Genomic DNA, 23,177 nt, shown 5'->3' with positions numbered 1-23,177 from the left:
TCAGGTGCCAGGTGGATTATTGAGAGATTTATGTATTTTGGGGATAGTGTAAATGAAAGGAATTCTCAGATTAGGATTATGCAAAAATTCATATGTGGACACATCAAGCCAACCGCTGTCTAAACCCATGCGAAGTAAAGCATCAAGTTTAGATTTAAATTCTGATGTGGGGTCTTTGGGTAAACTGCAATATGTGGATATGTCAGACAATTGCCCCAATAGTTCAGTACGGTAGTACTGTCGGTCTTAGGGCTCTGGCACACGGGGAGATTAGTCGCCCGCGGGATGGCAGACGCCTACCCCTGCCATCCCACCGGCGAACATGTAAGTCGCTGGCGGGATGGCAGATGCGGCGGGGCGATTTCAGGAAATCGCCGAAAAAGACTCGCGAGTCTTTTTCGGTGATTTGCGCAAAATCGCGCCGCCGCGTCTGCCATCCCGCCGGCGACTTACATCCAATTCCCTTTTCTTTAAAGCTAGCAGTGTGTGATATATTTCAAGGGGGGTCTTACGATTGTCGGGTTTCAGGGATTCAGTAAAGTAAAGTTTTTCTGCATCCTCTGCGCTGAAAGTTAGTTCTCCAGAAATATCAAGGTCTGCTGCGATGTCAGTATTGCCAAACGCCATCACTTACTTGTACTGAAGGAGGGAATGTGGGGAGTAGTCTCTGGACAAATTGAAGGGGCAATATATATAAAGGGCTGTGAATACTCCTATAAAACTATATTTTTGTAGGCATTCAATCTATCCAGAAACTATCAGAAAATAATTAATTGTAATAATTTACAAAAGGATACAATAAAATTCTATTAATTTACTGACAAGCTACATACATTTTTACCCAAAAGGGGTTAAATAGGTGTTTTCTCTCTCTCCACAGCTGGACTTTGATCAGAAATTGGTTTTCCTTTTTTTTGCTGATTTACAACTATCATGTCTGATTTCAGCATTCCTTAAGAAACAACTGGATGTGACAAAACATAAACCTAGGGGTTTTCAAAGGTGCTGAGCTTCCATCTGCCATCTGTTTACCACAAAATCAGACACCAGATTCAACAATCCTATCCACATTGTAGTAATTCAGTTAGAAGGAGAAGGGGAACAATATTGCTGCCTTGGTCTGATTAATAACCTTGTTCTGCAGTCTGATTACCAACAACAGTTTGCTGTCTTGCTGAATTACAGAAGTCATATCTTGTTCACAGGCCTTATATCAGGGATCCCCAACCTTTTTTACCTGTGAGCTACTTTTAAATGTAAAAAGAGTTGGGGAGCAACACAAGCATAAAAAAGTTTCCACGGTGATAAAAATGGTCTGTGAATGGCCCTAATATGCAATGGCAGCCTACAGGAGGCTGTTTGGCATTACATATGGTCTTTATGAATTAAAAAATGAGCACCTACTTTGAGGCCACTGGGAGCAACATCTAAAGGGTTGGTGAGCAACATGTTACTCACAAGCCGATCTATTGCCGATCACTGATCTAAATAAACCATTTTCATATAATATAGAGATATATTTCAGTTTGGTGAGATTCTTTAAAGGAAAAGGAAAGGGTTTTACTCATCTTTTAGTATGTAATAGAGGGCCCCTGCATGTACCTGAACACTGAAATCATTTCTTATAAAAATGCTCCTTTGACCAGTACGGTCCTCCCAAAGTAAACAGTATTTCTCCTGTGTCTGCGCCGCCATGTTTTTAACACTGACATCTGCAAGATGGTGCCTGCAAACTAAAAGCGCACGCACTTAATTTATTCCTCCCGATCCGCTCCTCGCTTGCCTCTCCGCCCCCAGCACCTGTCAGCCGTCCCCGTTCCACACCGTACCTCACCGCTCCTCTCCCCTCCCCTCCCTGCTCACCTCTCCCCACCTCTCCCCCTCCCAGCACCTGCGTCCTCTCTCCTCTCCTCGCTTGCCTCTCCGCCCCCAGCACCTGTCAGCCGTCCCCCTTCCACACCGTACCTCACCGCTCCTCTCCCTTCCCCTCCCTGCTCACCTCTCCCCACCTCTCCCCCTCCCAGCACCTGCGTCCTCTCTCCTCTCCTCGCTTGCCTCTCCGCCCCCAGCACCTGTCAGCCGTCCCCCTTCCACACCGTACCTCACCGCTCCTCTCCCCTCCCTGCTCACCTCTCCCCCTCCCAGCACCTGCGTTCTCTCGTCCCCGCTCCTCTCCTCGCTTGCCTCTCCGCCCCCAGCACCTGCCGGCTGCGTCCTCTTGTAATGGCCCCAGCTGCTGCTGCATCCGCTTCTAATAACCAGACGCTAGGGGGAGCGCGCCTGCTTGTGCGCATGCGCCGCCTACAAAGTCCAAGTCGCCAAGTCTGATAAGGAGCGATGCATTATGGGAATCTTCTCTACCCAGCTCAGCGTTTTTTTTTCCCTGTTTGGCTTCTGATCATCTGAACTGGAGAAATATGGGGAGACTTAAGGGCACTATTGAGACAACTGAAGGTAAGCCTGCATTTTGAGATTAACTCTTTATTAGCATTTCCTTCTCCTTTAATAGGTCACTTAACATAATATAAACTATCTGTTGGTAAAGTATTCATTTTGGGGGTATAGTTTTGCTTTAAGTAAACACATAGATGGTATAGTAAATGACCCTTAGTGATACTGACATGAATCTGTAGATATGAATCTACATAAAAAGTTACCTATAGATCATGTTAATCATTTTTTGCTGATAGGGCTGCTTTGTAAGTAATTGTAACTTTAAGTTCCTAAACCTGACTTTTGCCAAGCTGACTGACCCTTCTCAGCCTGTCAGTTATAACTTCTAATGCTAACGAAATCCTGCTTCACAAATATGGCAGCCCCCTCATAGAGGAACATGGGGGATCTGATAGGTAATGTAAAAGCATTGGGGAAATACTTTTTTTTTAATCAAATATTTCTTTTATTTTTTTTTTATGTGCAAAAAGGGTGTGGGGGAAATACTTTTATGGCATAATTATAAATAGCATGCAAAGAGTTATGGTAGGTTTCATTTATAGTGTCTAGTATAGTGTCTTGAAGAATAACCTTATCTGCATACTGTAATATCTTGTAAGAGTAAATGCAGCTTTGTGTATGGTTAAGATACAGTTCCTAAAACATATATACATTTTATACATTTAATTATTTTATTCCTATACAGCCTCATTTGAGTTACATTTAATGCTGTTTGTTATGAAATAACCTCACATTATGCATCCACATCAGTGAACATGTTTTCTTTTTAAAAATGGCTGCACACTTTTATAACTCCCAATGTTTTTTATTCAGAGAGGGTTCTGTAATCTGGGGCCGAATAGCCATTAATAAGTTCTCTTACTCATAAGCATTTGTTCCTGTGCTCCCCTGTGGTGGCATTCACCTGCATTCCATCCATGGGGAGCACAGAAAGAAACGCATCCTAATCTTTCTAAGGGGGCTGCACTCAAACAGGCGCATGTAAGCGCTGAACACAAATGGAACACAAGATGCTGCGGTGGAATGCAGGAGAACGCCACTGCAGTGGAGCCCAGGAACAAATGCTTGTACAGTACAGTACAAGCCCTCAATCTGTCCCTTTATTAGAGAAGTGCATGGGTCTAATCACCTAGACATGCAACCAACTGCATCTGGATCCAGTACTTTTACCCACTCAGGCCTGATCCAACACACAACTGCTTTATCCACAACCCGATCTGCAAGCAACTGGCCACTATAAAACTGTAAGTAAACAGTGCGCGCAACCCGCCACCCCCCCCCCTGTGGCCGGACACAAGGGAACACAGCGTCTGCCCACGGGGGGGGGGTTTGCACACAAGGGACAAGTTACATCTGCAGCGTCGGCACATCCAGGTACGCATGGACACACATCCAGGTGAGCCAACTGCTAGAAAAAAAAAGCAATCAAAGAATATGTGAATATGTAAAAGAATATGTGCCTACTTTCCCCTACATCCACTTGAATGGTAGGCGCACTCGCAAGTGAACACAGTGTCCGCCCACGGGGGGTGCGCACAAGGGACAAGTTACATCTGCAGCGTTGGCACATCCAGGTACGCATGGACACACATCCAGGTACTCGAGTATAAGCCGAGGGTTACTTTTTCAGCACATATTTAGTGCTGAAAAACTCAGCTTATACTCGAGTATATATGGTATGTCTATATAAAATCTGCTAGTTGATCCAGAGAGGAGAAAATATTCCTTTTTATTGTCCCAACATGGGCCACAAAGGGTAACACTTTGTGCTGCTTGCAAAAGTTATTGTGGCACTGTTGGACCAAGAAGGTTCGGGTTTTGGTTGTTTTTGTCCAGTTACCCATTGGTAAACGATCTTGTCCTTAAAGGAGAAAGAAAGGCAAAATCACTTGGGGGTGCCAAAATGTTAGGCACCCCCAAGTGACTTAAATCGTCTACCTTTTACCCCGGGCTGGTGCCCCATGCTTGGGGAGAACAGCACCAGCCCGGGGTAGCAGCGACCGCTTCCTCCTCCCCCAAGTGACTTTGCCTTTCCTTCTCCTTTAAACTAAGGACATAAGGAAAAAAAGATGCTACGCACTTGCACAGGCCTGAAACTGTGCAGATACAAATTCAAGGTGATCAACCCCCACTACAAATTTGGTGACTCATCCCCATTCTCTCATCCCCTATCAGCATTCTCACAATTTTTCAAAATTTCACAAATTCCTCCAATGAATTTCAGGCGCAGGTAAAATTTTTTGGCTTCAGCTGCGATTTTGTGCATTATGTCAATTCCGGACACATGATATCACTTCCAGATTTTGCTGAAAAATTTCTCCCCGAATAGCTGACAGGTTGACAGCTCTGTGAATGCAAGAGCGTATCTAAGTGGCTACTTATAACTCTTAGGGGCACATTTACTAATCCACGAACGTCCGAAAAGTGTCCGAATGCGTTTTTTTCGTAATGATCGGTATTTTGCGATTTTTTCGTAAATTATCGCGACTTTTTCGTAGCCATTACGACTTGCTCGTAAATTGTCACAACTTTTTTGTAGCCGTTACGACTTGCTCGTAAATTGTTGAGACTTTTTCGTAGCCATTACTACTTGCTCGTAAATTGTCGCGACTTTTTCGTAGCCGTCGTGCCGAGTACGAACGTTTCGGATTCATTCAAGCTTCAGTATCGTGACTTTCCTTGGGCCAGGATGGAGCTGCAGAGTGCCATTGAGTCCTATGGGAGGCTTCCAAAATCATGCAAAGTCGCAAAGGTTTGCCTGCCGTTTACGAGCGCTCAATACGAAAAAGTCGCGACAATATACGAGCAAGTAGTAATGGCTATGAAAAAGTCGCAACAATGTACGAAAAATCGCAAAATGTTCGTTTCCAATCCGATTTTTTCCCATTCGGGATTCGGATTCGTGGATTAGTAAATCAGACCCATAGTATTAGGAAGGAGTGCTCCAAGCAAGGGACAGAAATGGATAATGGTTGGGGTTACCATTGTATTAGCATGTTTGATTACAAGCAAATAATTGGATGACAGGCATGTGGACAAGCCCCATTCTAAGTACTACATTTGTTATGAGAACACCAAGGTTTGGATGCCTGGTGCAAGCCACCCCTCTGTGACCCTGTTGGCCTGTGATGAACTTCCTTTAGGACTATGAGTCTGCAGCTTTCATTCCTACCCGGCTGCACAGGCCTTTATACCTTGTTCCCTATCCCATGTGCATAAAATAAAGTCATTGATATTGGGACTGTAACATACCTCCCAACATTTGAAAAATGAAAAGAGGGACAAAAAGATTTGGCGTGCGCAGCACGGCAATTTTTTTGATCACGCCCCCTTTTGTGGCCACGCCCCAATTACCACACCCCATTTTAAAAAAATACCCCTTTTATATAGATGAAATGGCGGGTGCAGACGAAAATGTGCTATTCCCTCATACTGAATGACCTAAGGAAAACAATATAGCAACTCCTACATATAAATACAAGTATAGAGAGAAGGCAGTGAGTTATAACTAAGTACCAGTTTTGCCCCCCCATACACAGTACCCCCATACACAGTAGCCCCCCATACACAGTAGCCCCCCAATACACAGTAGCCCCCAATACACAGCAGCCCCCTATACACAGCAGCCCCCTATACCCAGTAGCCCCCCATATACAGTAGCCCCCCAAACAGTACCCCCAATACACAGTAGCCCCCAATACACAGTAGCCCCCAATACACAGTAGCCCCCCAATACACAGTAGCCCCCCATACACAGTAGCCCCCCATACACAGTAGCCCCCCCATACACAGTAGCCCCCTATACACAGTAGCCCCCAATACACAGTAGCCCCCCATACACAGTAGCCCCCCATACACAGTAGCCCCCAATACACAGTAGCCCCCAATACACAGTAGCCCCCATACACAGTAGCCCCCATACACAGTAGCCCCCAATACACAGTAGCCCCCAATACACAGTAGCCCCCCCATACACAGTACCTCCCATAGGCGCTTCGTCTGTGGCTTCGTTATGCCTCTCATTGCGCTGCGCGACAGGTCCTTTTATAAGGTTGCGCCCCGTGCGTAATGACGTCACACCCACAGGCGCAACCTTATAAAAGGGCCTGTCGCGCAGCGCAAGGAGAGGCATAACGAAGCAGCCGACGAAGCAAGAACATCCGGCTACAGCAAGCGCATCCCGCTGTGCCGGATAGTTCCATGAATGTCCCGCAATGCGGGACATTCATGGAACTATCCGGGACGCGCCATAAAAAGCGGGACTGTCCCGCGAAAAGCGGGACTGTCCCGCGAAAAGCGGGACAGTTGGGGGGTATGCTGTAAGAGGACTTAAATACAGGTAGTTCTGTGCCTACAGACTGAACTGTAGCTTGTGTACTATTGAAAGTTATAATTGCATCTGATACATGTAAATGATATCCTTATAAATGGTGCTTAGTGACGTCACCAGATTTGTGACCTACAGCACTTATATTTGCCTATTTGTGTCTGTTAGTTACCCCTCCCATATAGATTGTAAGCTCTACGGGGCGGGGACCTCCTTCCTCTTGTGTCCTCGACTCTTAACTTATTGCTTCTGTATTTATTATTATACTTTGTATTTATCTATTATCTTATTAACACCCTGTTTGTATTAATGTATTCTACTGTACAGCGCTGCGTACATAAGTAGCGCTTTATAAACAAAGATATACATACATACATTTATAAACGGATATAATAATGTACCCCTGGTTATAAGATCTTTGGGGTTGTGTTCTAATGTTTATGAAACTCCTCAGAAACCTATAGTACCCTAAAGTATAGTATATAAAATGGTTTTCTGCCTGAGACCAGCCCAATGCGGCCAAGAAAAGGCTTTTGCTGCATCCCATATAAATGACTTGTTCCGGGTGCAGCTACAAACCAGTATTTCTTTAGTTGTCCCCTTCTACTTAGCTGCAAATTAGGTCAGACTGCTCCCCAAACATTTTAATATATTTAATAACTACATTTGTAAAATTGAAAATTATTTTGTCGCAGCCCTTATTTTTTCTACAATGAAGCTTTATCATGCATACACAGAAATAAAGTCTGTAACAGCTAAAAGTGCAATATTTAGAGTTTAGGCGCTTGGTTCCCGTGACACACAACACTGAACATGACCGTGCATTTAGTCTGGCGCAGCAAACACCCCCGCACACAAAGTACTCACAACAAGCCGAGCAGCTGCCACCAAACTCACAATTCATTGGCTGATTACATGCACGACGTCAAACCGGCCATGGGCGGCTGTGGTTCTAATTGGTTCAGCTTCTAAGGGAGACAATTGCTTTTGGTTCGGACTGGGGTGCATGTAGCGCCAAAACTCAAACTTGTAATTGAGCGGGAGATACCCTGCAGAACATTTCAGGCGCGGGCTGCAGCACTACCGATAGAATATGGCCACTCCACCGAAACGGATTTGCATCGACTTGCCGCCATCCCCTTCAGGCAAGAACTGCAAGGTTAAAAGGATTTCCATAGAGGGGAACATCGGTAAGCATCTGCAGCAGTGGTTTGTACGGTTTGACTGATTATCAGTGCTGAGGCCATCCATGTTTGTCTTGGGAAGCATGTGTGCATGATGTTCTTGCAAGTTAATACTGAATAAATGGTCTATAGTCAGCTAACGGTGCACTACAGCAAGGTGGCTTTATTGGATAATGGATAATTTATAGTACGTTTGACTACATTTCCCAGCAGCCTTTGTTCCCGTGTGCTTGGAGGTTTAGCCTAATGACAGGTGGTATGGCGCGCTGGGAATGACAAGGTATGTTCCCGCTGGGAATGACATGGTATGTTCCCGCCAGCTGCTGTGAGTCATACCGCGCTTCTGTTGAGCTAGTGCCTAGGTGTATCGCGTCCTATGGAGAATGTCTAGCTAGCACTCCGATTTACAGAAATAGTTTGTGACCATACAGCTGTGTTAGAGCTCCAGCTTCCAACATCTCCCATAAGGCTACTGCTGTCAGTGGGGTGCTAAGAGGCTTAAAGTGGCTGTTTACCTTCAGGGTAACTTTTGTTATGTTATAGAATGGGCTATTCTTTGCAAGTTTTCACTTGGTCTTTATTTTATACTTTATAATTTTTTAATTATTTGCCTTCCTCTTTAAACTTAACAGTTTTTAAATGGGAGTAAATGACCCCTGCAGCAAAAAAATGATTGCTTTGTGAGGCTAAAGTTTTATAGTTATTGTTAGTTTTAATACTTATTTTTCTATTTAGGCCCTCTATTCATATTATTGTCTCTCTTTTTAAACCACTGCCTGGTTGCTAGGTTAAATTGGACCCTGGCAACCTGATGGCTGCTGAAATTCCAAACTGGAGAGCTGCTGAACAAAAAAATAAATTCAAAAACCAAAAAAATGAAGACCAATTGCAAATTGTCTCAGAATAGCATTCTCTACATCATACTAAAAGTTAATTTGAAGGTGAACAAGTCCTTTAGTTACCCCAACTGGAGCGCTACTGCCATGACCAGAATAAGAGTAACGATGAAGTTATACTTTAGGCCAGGGAACCCCAACCTTTTTTACCTGAGAGCCACATTCATATGCGAAAACAGTTTGGTAGCAACACAAGCATGAACAAAATCTACCTGGGGGTACCACATAAGGGCTGTGATTGGTTATTTGATAGCCTCTATGTGGACTGGCAGCCTAAGAGCCTAAAGGAGAGACTGTTTGGCATTATACCTATTTTTTATGCAACTAAAACTTGCGTCCAAGCCAGAAATTCAAAAATAAGCACTTGCTCTGAAGCCATTGGGAGCAACATGGAAGGGGTTGGGGAGCAACATGCTCGCGAGCCACTGGTTGGGGACCACTGCTTTAGGCCTTTAGATTTTGTCCATGATATTTTCTGGTAAAGGGGGTGATACTGCTTTTATAGGGTTAGATACGTGGGTGGGTGGTTGTTAGCAATCTCTTCTATCCTGAATAAGTTATGGCTGGATGCAGAGAGTGAGAAACTTATTCAGTTCTACCCTCGTTAGAGGGTAACATCTGCTAGGAATTAAATGGGAACAGAATAATATGCGTATATGCAGTATTGTCTTTTAAGGTGCCTTTCGGGTTCCCCTTTAAACACAACTGAAATATAGAGGGTAGTTGTAGTTGCACTGCAGGTAGAATTAGCATTTCTATTCTTTTGCCACCAAGGACTCTCCATTCAGCCTTTGTCACATCCTTACTGTTTCAGTGTCTTAGGGGCAGATGTAGCAACTGTTTTATGTCATTGACAGACCCCATGCAATCAAGTTATAATGAAGCAGCAGGGGGCACTGAACCTTCAATAGCATTTTATGTTGTATAAAACCTCAACTCTTGTCTCCTAACGAACCAAAACAATCCAAGATATTTCTTTATACATCTTTGAAATTAAAGTGCTTCCTCACACCTGTAAATTATCACAAAACTCATACTTTAGTAAATACCATTATTGCTACTTTTTCCACTTAGCTGCTGGGAAATCTACCTTTGTGAATATTCTCAAAAAGGCCAATGAAGACTGGGAGGTTGTTCCTGAGCCCATAGCAAGATGGTGCAATATACAGAGCTGCAAAGATGAATTTGAGGTATGTTCGATTTATGATTCATTTGTTCGATTTTAGGTAATGACTGCATTTATTTTTTTTATTACTTAACCCAAATTAGAAGCATTGCTTTCTTAAGGTTGATACTTTGGTTCTTGTTTGCTAACTGGCATTATTGGCACAAATACCATGTTTTTCCTGCAATGTGATGGTTCCTCTTAGAATTCCAGTATTATTGCACTTGTTGCATGTCACTTCTGAAGCTTAAAAGCAGGTGCACCCTAATGCATAGGTTGCACACTTAACAATCTTTAAATTATGGCGCATGGGCACATAGTTATACATCTCTGAGTAGTGTGTTATATTGTTTGGACAGATAAATTGTGGGCACAATCTGTTTAGCAAGTCTTGTATTTAATTCTGTGGTAATGGCAGGTGTAATGTATAGGGCACCTCTGAGTGATTTACTTTATAATTAATGGGCACGAAAGGTGCATAGGCAAAGTTGTTCTAGTGTAGTGGCCAATAATTGCATTTTCTGTATAACTAGTATAGTTAAATGGATCAGACTTAGTTACATTAACAGGCGCCAGTAGTGATATCTTGTAGAAAGTTTTCTGGGGTGTTAACCAACTCTTGACCTAACTACCTAAAGCCTTTGTAGCACCTTGTACCCTAAAAAGACAGGCTGCAAAGTATAGTTAGCAGGTAGCAGCAGCAAGAAGGTACAAGGTATTAAACTTTCTATTCTTGTTGAGTGCCTTATTTTTGTTAATAAACTAAGAAAAACATCTGTAATATCTAGTTTTCATTTTTGCATTAGTTTCTCATTCTGTTTTCATGCAGGAACTAACCACCTCTCAGAAAAGTGGAGGTAATCTACTACAGATGATGTATGAAAAGCCAGAGCGCTGGTCCTTCACTTTTCAGTCCTATGCTTGTTTGAGCCGAATCAGGGCCCAGCTGAAGGCTTTGGGAGGGAAGCTAAAAGAAGCAGAAAACCCGGTGCTCTTTTTTGAACGTTCAGTTTATAGTGACAGGTAGAGTCAAAACTAAATGATTTTGTTCCTCAACATAAGTGCTATAATATGTGAACTTCCCAACCAATATGGTAAAGCCAAATTTGGCCCTGGGACCAAGTGATCAGATCAAAATGACAAGGATACAGTCTGTTGAAACAAGGTCCTCATCAATGAGCCAATGTGGTCTTCCCTCAGATGTTTTTAAACCTGTCCCATATGTGGGCAGTTTTCAGGTATATATCGATCAGGTAGGCGTGGTGGAATGTCCCATACATGGACAGATAAGCTGCCAGCTCAGACCTTAAATTACCCCTTGAATTAAGTTTTCAAGCTGATTTGTGTTGGTATAGCTTAGTTTGGGTGACACTGTGGGGGGAAGCTTCAGGGAAAAGTCTCCTCCCTCTACAGATATACCCCCACACACAGACTTTGACTAGTGCTCAGGAGGTATGGACAGGCCTCAGATGGCTTGCACCTTTATGACTATTCTACGGTCCAGGATTAGCCTTGAGAACAGGTGAAGATCCTGAAAACGAACCTAGCCAAGCTGCCTCCCAGGCATCCCGTTTTGTGGGACATCACTTCCAGGGCCATAAGACTTTTCCCTAATGGTCTGCCTCCTAGTTGTCTAAGCTATACCCCCCAGTTCCTGTGCCCCCCCAAGAGACTGAAGAGAAAAGTCTTTAACGGTTAAGATGGCTATACATTTTTCTCTCCACAACCAATTTCAGACAGGTCCAACAGATCCGTCAAATTATCATAAGATAAGTGGGCACTGAACGATTGCACTAGTGCATCTAGTGATTTTTCATCCGACATCGGTCAGAAAATCAGTTGGGCAGGTTTGAAAATCTTCATAGTTAGCAATTAAATTTGCCCATTGTCCAATTGTTTGCAGGACCAAGCAAGTAGTTTTCCTAGCTTCAACTTATGATATCGCTTAATTCATTGATGAACAAATCATACTTTTAAATGATTGATTGAGGATAAGCTTGGTCCTACAACAACTATAGTTACATAGGGTTGAAAAAAGACCAGTGTCCATCAAGTTCAACTCATCCAAGTAAACCCAGCACACCTAACCCACACCTACCAATCTATACACTCCCATACATAAACTATAAATACAACCACTAGTACTAACTGTAGATATTAGTATCACTATAGCCTTGGATATTCTGATTGTTCAAGAACTCATCTAGGCCCCTCTTAAAGGCATTAACAGAATCTGCCATTACCACATCACTAGGAAGGGCATTCCACAACCTCACTGCCCTCACCGTGAAAAACCACCTACGCTGCTTCAAATGGAAGCTCCGTTCCTCTAATCTAAAGGGGTGACCTCTGGTGCGTTGATTGTTTTTATGGGAAAAAAGAACATCCCACATCTGCCTATAATCCCCTCTAATGTACTTGTACAGAGTAATCATGTCCCCTCGCAAGCGCCTCTTTTCCAGAGAAAACAACCTCAACCTCGACAGTCTCACCTCATAGTTTAAATCTTCCAACTGTACTCATTACACTGTATTACTATTACACTGGCTGAACTTATTTTCAGACTAATAACTTATCTCCCCTTATAATATACAGCTTTAAGTAAAATAAATAATAATCTTTTAGTAATGCTGGCATACTTTTATTTTTGTTAGGTATATCTTTGCATCCAATTTGTATGAGGCAGAGTGCATGAATGAAACTGAATGGACTGTTTACCAGGATTGGCATGACTGGATGAATTCTCAGTTTGGTGCAGATCTTGAACTAGATGGAATTATTTATCTCCGTGCTATCCCAGAGGTAATGAAACTTGACCCAATGCATTTGCCTCTCAGTATGATTTTAAATAAGGACAATAACACATTTTTCCTTCACCTTTAAGTTATTTCATATAAATATACAAAATGTTTTTATATTTAATTGTTTTTTGGGGTTTTTTTTTTTTTCGATTTTTAAATAATTACCTTCTGTTTTTGCCTTTCTCTGACCCCCAGCAATCCAAAAAACTGTAAAGTTAGTGTTATTGTTACTTTCTATTACTTTTCTATTCCTGCCCTCTTTTATTCATTTTTTTCAGTCTAAGAGCTATTAAAAAAAAAAAAAAAAATCATTACTGATTGTTTTATTTCTGTTTCTATTTTAGAAATGTTTAAACAGGATTTACTCCCGTGGTAGGGAGGAAGAACAAGGAATTCCCATGGAATACTTGGAAAAACTTCATTACAAGCATGAGAGCTGGCTCCATCACAGAACTATGAGGTTGGTTCTGATCATTTTGTTGTGGGTTCTTGCATCTTTTGAAAATCGAAAGTACATTCAAATGTGCCCTGGCTTAAATTTAGCCATGTATATTCAAGACTATATTCATGTATGTGTATATAAAATATAATATATAAAATATATACACATACATGCTCAGTCCTTGTGAAGACTACTTTGTTGCCGCAAGTTTTTTTTTTTTTTTAATTCACTGGAAAATATTTATATTAAACGATAACCATAAAATAGCTTTATGCATGGCCACAACTGTAAATGACCATTTTTATCTTGATTGGTTCACATCTGCAAATGGCTATAGACAGAAAAGAATTTACTACAGTATTGAACCTAAGTGTTATGAAAACAATACCTTCCCACTGGGGATTACACCAGCATGTGTTGCAAATTGATGTTGATATATTCCCTATAGCTTATTTTATCCCCTACAGTACTGAAAGACATTTTAATTTTGGTTTTTTTAATGATAATACATTGGGACACAACCTTTTATGGTTGCTGACACCAGGTTTGTTAATTTTGTACCTTCCTTAGAACGGATTTTGAGTACCTTCAAGAAATCCCCATCCTGACTTTGGATGTTAATGAAGATTTCAAAGATAATAAACAGAAGCAAGAGAGCCTAATTGAAAAGGTATTGTATAGTATTTTATTAGTATTTTTGCTGTGTGCTAGGTAAATTTACTGTGCTGCAACTTGTTTTGCAAATAACTCTATTATGTCATGCTAGTAAACCTGATTTCTTGAAACTGAAATGCCAGATAATAAATATTCATTCTAGAGCAGACTTTACAGATTACTTTCTGAATTACTAAAACAAATTCCGTCTTGCTCCTTACGCATGGTGTTTCGCCATGCAACTCTATAATGCTGCATTCAGCATTATAGAGAGAGGCCTTACTTGCAAATGTCAAACTACTTATCTTTAGAGTATTAATCAATTATCTTGGTCAGAAGTTATTTAGTATCACATTTTTACAACTGCTTTCACTAAGTACTTGCTTTGACCAAGTAATTTTTTGCATAGGGTGTACAACAGTTTGTCATAACATCAGGAACCAACTAGATGGCAATGTTAGACAAGTGTAACTTGCATTACACAACAAATAGCATCGTATCCATTTAAATACAGTAGACATTTTCTTTTGCACTGAAAATGAATCCGAAGCCCCCAAGTTGTGCACCTATAGTTCACAATTGTATGTACTCTGCAGTTCAGTGTTTTGTGTTCCACTGCATTCCCACTTGTTCTCTTCTGTGGTGCCCTGAGCTCATGGTGGTAGACACGAAAGCTAAATATAGAAAAAATAGTCTTAGTGCACCTACATGCAGCACTGAGCACTGTCCAGCTGGCAGTGTTGAGTCATTAACACAATACAGGTTAAATCTTTCCTGCAAGAGCCTGCCAAGATTAGCAGCACTACAGAATTTTATTGCTTACAGGGCTATTCTGCCCTATATCTAAAGATACTAAGGAGTGATGTGCAACACACACCCTGCTAGAGTAGGGGGCACTAATACATCTTTTATGAGTTAATTTAATAATTTATTTTTCTTACTTCTAGGTAAAGGAATTTTTGAGCACTTTATAGCAACCTGAAGATTCCTGAAGTTTCCCTGCTTCTGTGAGGTGTTTCTACAATTTATTAGCAGATTTTAGAGTTTGAAATGGAATGAATGCAGCTACATGTTTTTATTTGTTTTTTATCAAGGTTTCATACACATGGTTTCAACAGTGCAGTGTTTCTACTTTGGTGTGCTTAGAGTGGGCTTTTTGCATGATCCAAACTTATAAGGGCTCTGGCACACGAGGAGATTTGTCGCCTGTGTTTTTTCCCCCTGGCGCTTTGGCGAGAAGTTGCCACGACAATACACACAAAGAGACTTCATGCGAGTTGAGCTCCAGGCGATCTGCTACCCATGGTACCACTCAACAGTTACCCCTCCCACATGTTTACTCAAGTCGCTCAGAAAAGGGTCTGTGTGCAATTTGAAACAGGCGACTTGAAGTAGCCTCATATGTTTTGACGCTGGCGATTTTCATTGGTTTAGCATTGGCGTCTTGTCGCCAAATCGCTCTTTTAAAAATCGCCGGCAACAAATCTCATGTGCCAGAGCCCTTAGGGAGTGAGCTCCATGCTTTTTTCACAGATATCATTCTCTGTCTTCTAGAAATGAAGACAACATAGAGAGAGTAAAAAGTGCATCTAAGTTATATTAACTGATCTTTTTTGAGGGAAAATCCTCCCCTTCTCATATTACATCACTTGAGTTGCTGCACAAGATGTTGTTCTATGAGAGAATGTGCAAAAGCCCTTTCATATCCTTTGATTTGTGTCTAGTTTTCTTGTCTGGTGTATCGCCTAGAAACGGTACAAAGTGATGGATAATAGGGAAACTCTTGACTCTCTCAGCCGCCACTTTTACAATTTTAGCCCTTGAAACCACTTTTAGGGAACAATTCCTCCTTAAAGGCACTGTGCTTCTGGCTGATTAATGTGGGAACAATGCAACCAATAATTTATTTTGTGTCATTTTTATAAATGTAATTATCTTAAATATACTTGTTTTTGCTGAAGGTGCTACAACTTTGATTATCCTATTTTTATGCACCAGTGTGCATACATACTAGAATCGCTTTGCCCAGCCCATCACACTATACAGTGTTATGGGTATATTGTATCTATATATCTGTAAGCCCGACAAGGAGCAGAATGAGTCCCTTTATTCCTTCCTGCACCAACACTATACAGATATGCCATAGAACTAACCTAACCATGCTAATCTTCACATGCAATGGAATTAGTGTGTTTTTAGTTTATTAAATCAGATGTTAGTGTTACTGTCTCTTTTAAAAGAAATAATGTATTAAAATACCAGTTTGAACCCTGTGCCAAATATATTATTAGTTTACATTGGCTCCAGGATTCCTTATGGCTAAACTGACCGCATACATACATACATACATACATACATACATGCCAGCTAGAAGTTTTGGAATAGTCATGAGCAGGTTGACTTGGGAAAGATTCAGGACATGGTGGTGTGCCCAGGTATTCGGGGAGTGGCAGGTGAAAGTTAACTTGGGGCCTCTCCTTTGGTGATGAAATAGTGCTTAACCAAGTTATCAAATGGGAGTGTTGTATCATAAAGTAGAAGAGAACTTCTGTCTGTCATTGGGAAGTAGAGGCTTAGGGTAAGTTTGAAGTCGCAAAATTTCTGACCTGCTTATCACTTTTTGGGACAGGGAAAATTAAAATTTTGCCAGCATGCGCTGTTGTATATTTCTTGGAATGGGTTGGTAAGTATGACCTGATATTATGGGAAAACCTGCCAGTAGCCTCTGCTAGTGACTGCCTTTGTACAATGCAGGATGTTAACTAACTAAGTTAAGTCTAAACTAAGCATGGAATGGAAAAATAGAATTGCTGAAATGCATGTATAGTGCATTTTTGCATTTCCGCCGGAAAAATATTAACCCTTCCAATGTATACTGTAACTTTTTACCATTATGTTTGCTTCTAATATAGAATATTTAAATTTTTAGGGATATAGCATTTTTCTCTAAACTGGTTCATGGGCCAGTGTGAGGTTGTGGCAGAGGAATATGGAACAGTACTGTTTTTTGTGTTTTTTTTTATAGCCTCAGGGATCATGCTAGTCCAATGATAGATTTCAAACGGTAAATGTGAAAAAATGGCACTGGAACTTCTGAATTCTTGATTAGTTTACAGTTATTTTTCATGAACTTTGTTGACAATGCTATGCTTAATTCATGTAAATGCTACCTTTGCATTTTAAAGGAGAAAGAAAGGTAAAAACTAAGTAGTAAGTTTTATCAGAAAGGTCTATGTAAACACAGCCATAAGCACTCACAGAAATGCTGCACTGACTTCAGTGAAAAGATTTCTTGTGTCTCTAATTTATGTGCCAGAGACACGCAGCTCTCTCCTGCTCCCCCTCCCTCAAGAATGCTAAGACTCGCTCCCCCCCCCCCCCTTAGGAATGTGGATCTTAGCCAATCACCAGGAAGCTGACTCATAATCGAACTAACTGAGCATGGTCACTTGGTCTCGGTGCAGGAGTGAGGCATTATGGGAACTTTCTTTACACAGCTCAGCGTTTTTTCTTCCTGTTTAGCTTCTGATCTTCTGAACAGGTGAAATATGGGGAGACTTAAAGGAAAAAGAAAGTCAAAGTCACTTGGGGGTGCCAAAATGTTAGGCACCCCCAAGTGACTTTGACCACCTACCTTTTACCCTGGGCTGGTGCCCCTGTGAGGAGGGAACAGCACCAGCCCGGGGTAGCTGCCGGCGCTTCCTTCTTCCGATTCGCTGCGCGCGCATGCGCAGTAAAAAGCCGAACTTAAACATTAAAGTCGGCTTTTCACTCTACTGCGCATGCGCCCACCGCTGGCATTCCAGCAACGGAAGCCGGAAGAAGGAAGCGATCCGCTCCAGGTGCCCTGGGCTGGTGCAGTTTTCTCCTAACAGGGGCACCAGCCCGGGGTACGAGGTAAGCGGTTAAAGTCACTTGGGGGTGCCTAACATTTTGGCACCCCCAAGTGATTTTACCTTTTCGTTGCCCTTTAAGGGCACTATTGAGACAACCGAAGGTATGCCTGCAGCTTGAGATAAACTCTTTATTGGCCTTTCCTTCTCCTTTAAAATACGTTTGTCAAAACTGATTTGGAACTGCATCTCAGAGCAAGTGCTGGTTGGACATCCCTATTCTGTCCTTTATCTACCAATTAAGTACCCCCTTTAGTTTTCAGTGGTCTTAAGGAACACTTAATCTGTGTATTTCATATAAATATGAACTTTGAATGGAATGTTTCACCTATTATTATGAATAGCTTTTTTTTAGCTATTTCTTCTGTTTTGGTTTTTTTAATGCACTGATTATATAATATGTTTTTTCTCCACAGTTGCAGGTATAAGAATGCACAAGTTCCAGAAGGGCCTGGAACTTGTGTTTAAACAGTTGTTTCTGTTAGCTATGACCTTTTTAAGCAAATTTTGTTTTATGCAAGTAACACATACATTATTATATATATATATATAGTGTACACTTTTGTATATTCTGTTGCTTTTTAAATAAAGTTTTAAAACTATATTCCTTTTTGTTTCTTTATTACAATATATATTTACTAATATTCAGCCCATTTTCCAGAGCTGTATGTAAGTTTAGTAAAAATTTGACAGACATTCTGATATACAGTTACCGTACAGACATGATACAGAAGGTGCAGATAGGATGCAGTGTTGGGTGGGAGGTTATTTGTTATGCAAACTTTAAAGGGGTTGTTCACCTTTAACTTAACTTTTAGTATGTTATAGAGCAGCTAATTCTAGGCAACTTTTCAATTGGTCTGCATTTTTTTTTTTTATTTGTACTTTTTAAGTAATTTTACTTTTTTTTTTTCTTTTTTCCTGCAGATCTCCAGTTTGGAGTTTCAGCAGCTATCTGGTTGCTAGGGTATAAGTTAGCCTTGCAACCAGGGTAGATACTGGAAAATGAATAGGAGAGGGCCTAAATAGAAAGACAAATAGTTAAAAATACATAATGAAGACCAAATGAAAAGTTGCCTAGAATTTGGCTGCTCAATGACATACTAAAAGTTAAGTTAAAGGTGAACAACCCCTTTAAAGTTTGCATTTTCACTCTACTGCACAAGCGGCGAGAAGAAGGAAGAGGATCCCTGTCTCGCAGCTACCCCGTGCTGGTGCAGGGTATAAAGCAAGAGATTAGAATCATAGGGATTGCCTAACATTTTGGCATCCCCCAGTGATTGTACCTTTCTTTCTCCTTTAATCGGGGAACCATCTCTAGTACGATAAATTGTAATTGTTTGGCTGTACAGCCTTGTTCCTTTAAAATGTCTTGAAAGCTGTATTGCCATGTTTCCCAAGTTTACTGTCAAACTGTTCTGGGAAAAACATGACTTAACTTTCTGAACAGGGTTCCCCACATATATTTTTCCCTCGTGTGCATATAATGGGATGTTACAGACTATGAACTGGGCGCAGTCTTTAATGGTAGCAGTAATACAAGATTTACATCACCCTCTGATAAGTCTGGTGATGATTCATCCAGCATGCAGAGTATAGAGCCCATTAATCCCACTTTGTCCTTATTTTTTTTAGATTGAACAAAGTTAAGAGAGTCAGACGGGGGGGGGGAAATGAACAGAAAACAGCGGGGTCCCAGACACTAAATATTATCAATCTGAGTAATCACAAACTTACCCCTATACAGTGTCAAGTACTCTCAAAAGGGTTATCTTTTTTCCCCCCCAGTCTTAATGCCAATAAATTCGACCTATACAAAGATCTATTTCTCTTTTGTCGTAAACTATTGCTAAGGAAGCATCTCAATAAAAATGAGGATGAGGGTATGAATAAACTTGATAACCCCATCATGGCTATGCCCCATGATTTAGCTTTACCTACTGCCATTCCAGAATTTGGAGACAGAAAGTGGAGAATCTGGAGACAGAAAGTGACTGGGATGGGCAGTATATTGATTTCCTAACAGATCTTACAGAATTCTGTCTCCGTCACAATTTCTTCTCATTTCATGATAAATTCTACCTACAACAGAGGGGTGTGGCGATCACTAATCTCTTTATGGGATGGTGGGAGGCGAACTGGGTGTTTGGAGATCATATGGTGGCTTTTATGCAATATATACCCTTTTGGTATCGCTATATAGACGATTTGATCTTCTTTTGGACAGGCAGCATGGATCTACTTAACGAATTCTTTTCTGCACTTAGTGACAATGATCTAAATATACGTCTAACACATATAGCAAGTCAGCATAGGATTGATTTTTTGGACATCACTATTTCTGTCAATTCTGACTGATAAATCAGTACAGATCTTTTTCGTAAGAGTACAGCCACCAACTCAATTCTATATTTTGACAGTTACCACCCCATAGCCACCAAAACAGGAATCCCTATTGGGGAATTTTTAAGGTTGCGCCGAAATTGTTCGGATCAAGATATATTCAAACGGAGAGCATGTGAATTGAAAGCTTGGTTGTTGGATAGGGGCTATAGCCATAACGTGATCAATAGGGCATATTCCCTTGCAATCCGTACACCCCGTACTAATCTGTTACAGATTAAGAACATAGGTGAATCCACTCCTAAAATGCGTTTTATTGGAACTTTCAACAATCAATGGCATTCGATACAACAGATTTTCAGGTGACACTGGCATGTATTGCAGACTGATCCAGCTCTAGTTCCTGCCATTGGCCAATATCCACAGACTTGCTGTCGACGGGCACCCAATCTGCGTGACAAATTAGTCAGGAGTCATTTGGGTAGGAACAAGCCACCGACTTTCACGACCCCAAATGAGACACATGCTTGTGGCAAATGTAGGGCCTGCAAATACGTTTAATCTATGCCAGTTAACAGATAGATTTGGTGCTGTACATAAGATTAAACAACACTTTACCTGTAGGACTGAGGGAGTCATTTATATGCTCAGGTGCCCGTGTGATAAGATATAAATAGGAAGGACCTATTGGGCTTTTAAACAGAGAGTACTGGAGCATATTTCTAGTATTGACAATGCCTCTGATTTGGTAAAGGCACATACAAAAACTACCACCTGTCAGCAGACACTTTTATGAATGCCATTATGGTCGCAGTATGGAATTTAGAGCTATGGGTTTATTAGATTTCAACAGAGAATAAAAGCAAAGCATCTAATTGGCTGCTATGAGCAACATCACCAGTAATATTTTACTCCACTTTTTACACAGCATAATAAATATACCCCTATGGGGGTTATGTAATAAAAGGCACTACGTTTGCCCAGGAGAAGTAACCTATACCAACCAATCGTCAAGAAGTAGTAGTGGATAAGCCAACATCACCAGTGATGTGGGCAAAAACACCAAAAAAATCAAATAAAATCCAATAAATCAGGGTTTGACTTTATATGTAAAATGTTAACAATCTAAACATGACAAACCTTTAGATATGAGTGCCAATCTAAAAGGGTTGGTTTAGAATTCCGTAAAATCTTTACACTCGCAGCATTTAAAAGTTTGGAATCACTCAAAAATATGTTTTTTATAATGTCATGGCATTCTCTGTGATCAGCACTTAATCCGTGTATATGGGGACAACAATCCGAGGCCTAATTCTTAGATATGCAAAACATTTTTGGGGAAAAAACAGGAAAGCTGGAATACTGTCTGATGGACTAGCCAGCAAGATCACCAGACCCCAGCAGTATCAAGTAAGCAAACAAGCATCGTGTAAGTTCAGAGAAATATTTTGTACAAGCCAGTTGCACCTCTGGGAAAAGCTATAAAAGGTGTGGGTAATTCCCCCTGAAGATTTAAAAAAAGAAAAAAAAAACTGATAGGTGGACCTGCCAAAGGCCAGAAAAACTGGAATTGCTGCAAATGGGGAATTCTTTGAAAAATGGTGAGTTGAATGAATGGAACAGTTACTTGAAATAAAAAGTACATTTTGACAATGCCAGCTTAAAAAAAAAAAAAAATATTATGGCATTGCCAACATGTTGCTTCTCAATTTAATGTTACCTTGATGAATAAAAGTATACATTTTTATCTAAACATGAATAATTCTGGGTGGCTAATTTTATATGCAAGTGCGTTACAAATATTAGAGAATACAAATATTAGAGAAATTAAATTTCAGGTTTAGTTTGTGCCAATAAGAAGAGTGCTGAACCCCGGCCCTGACACACTGTCAGAATTGCAAAACTCGCAGGCAGATCTCCTCCTTATGCAAACTCAGAAAGTAAAAAAAGATATACTATATCATAAAACCAATATCCTAGAATCTGGGGACAAATGCGGCAAATTGCTAGCATATCTGAGCAGAGACCCCGCCCAAAACACTGCAATATCAAATATAGCAACATCCACAGGTAACTACACCTCACACCCAAAAACAATTAATGAGACATTTCGGGAATACTATTTAACTCTGTACAAATCCAAATTAACAGTCGAGCCCGACGACATAGCAGCATATATAACCAGGATCAACCTACCTACTCTAGATGCCCAGGGCAGACACCTGTTGGAAGCCCCCATAACAGCACAAGAGGTGTCTGACGCTATCCAAACCTTCCCAACAGGCAAAACACCAGGAATAGATGGCCTCCCCATGGAATGGTATAGGAAATACCAAAAAGAACTGACCCCCTCCCTGGTAAGCCTATTCAACGACGTTAGAGAGGGGGCCCCCCTGCCAGACTCTATGAGAAGGGCAATGATCATAGTCCTCCCCAAGCCAGGCAAGGACCCTAGAGAATGTGCATCCTACAGACCGATATCTCTAATGAATTGCGATGCAAAAATTCTAGCAAAAATCCTTGCTAGACGCCTCAACCAAGTGATAACACAGTTAATAGAGATAGATCAATCAGGTTTTATCCCAACCAGGACCACCGACATAAACATCAGGCGCCTATATACAAATCTTAGTGTGACCCACGACAATGCAGGCTCTAGAGTCATAGCCACCCTAGACAACGAAAAAGCATTTGACTCGGTAGAATGGGCCTACTTGTGGGCAACCTTACAAAGCATGGGGTTCAAAGAAAACTTTACGAAATGGATCCAAGCACTGTACAGGGACCCAGAAGCAACTATACGTACAAACCAAAACATATCCTTGCCCTTTGCATTGCAGAGGGGCACCAGGCAGGGCTGCCCCCTCTCACCCCTACTGTTCGCAATAGCCATGGAACCGCTGGCGACACTCATACGACAATCACCCAGGATAGGAGGGCTCAAACTGGGAGGGGTCACCGAGAAAATATCACTATTTGCTGATGATACACTGCTCTACTTAGCCAACCCTGGGATAG

General features: G+C 41.2%; 1 protein-coding gene across 1 annotated transcript; it reads left to right on the top strand.

The window, feature by feature from the left end:
• Positions 1–7,778: 7,778 nt before the first annotated feature.
• Positions 7,779–18,418, top strand: dck.1 (deoxycytidine kinase, gene 1). Its single transcript, NM_001030361.1, is given in 8 exon segments — positions 7,779–7,971; positions 9,936–10,051; positions 10,856–11,049; positions 12,681–12,828; positions 13,172–13,287; positions 13,840–13,939; positions 14,871–17,300; positions 17,863–18,418. Coding segments are annotated over 7 exon segments (798 nt in total). The 5' UTR covers positions 7,779–7,874; the 3' UTR covers positions 14,898–17,300; positions 17,863–18,418.
• Positions 18,419–23,177: the final 4,759 nt, after the last annotated feature.

The sequence above is a fragment of the Xenopus tropicalis genome, chromosome 1 (assembly GCF_000004195.4).
Source record: "Xenopus tropicalis strain Nigerian chromosome 1, UCB_Xtro_10.0, whole genome shotgun sequence".
Taxonomy (NCBI): Eukaryota; Metazoa; Chordata; class Amphibia; order Anura; family Pipidae; genus Xenopus; species Xenopus tropicalis.
This window is presented reverse-complemented; position numbering and strand designations above follow the sequence as displayed.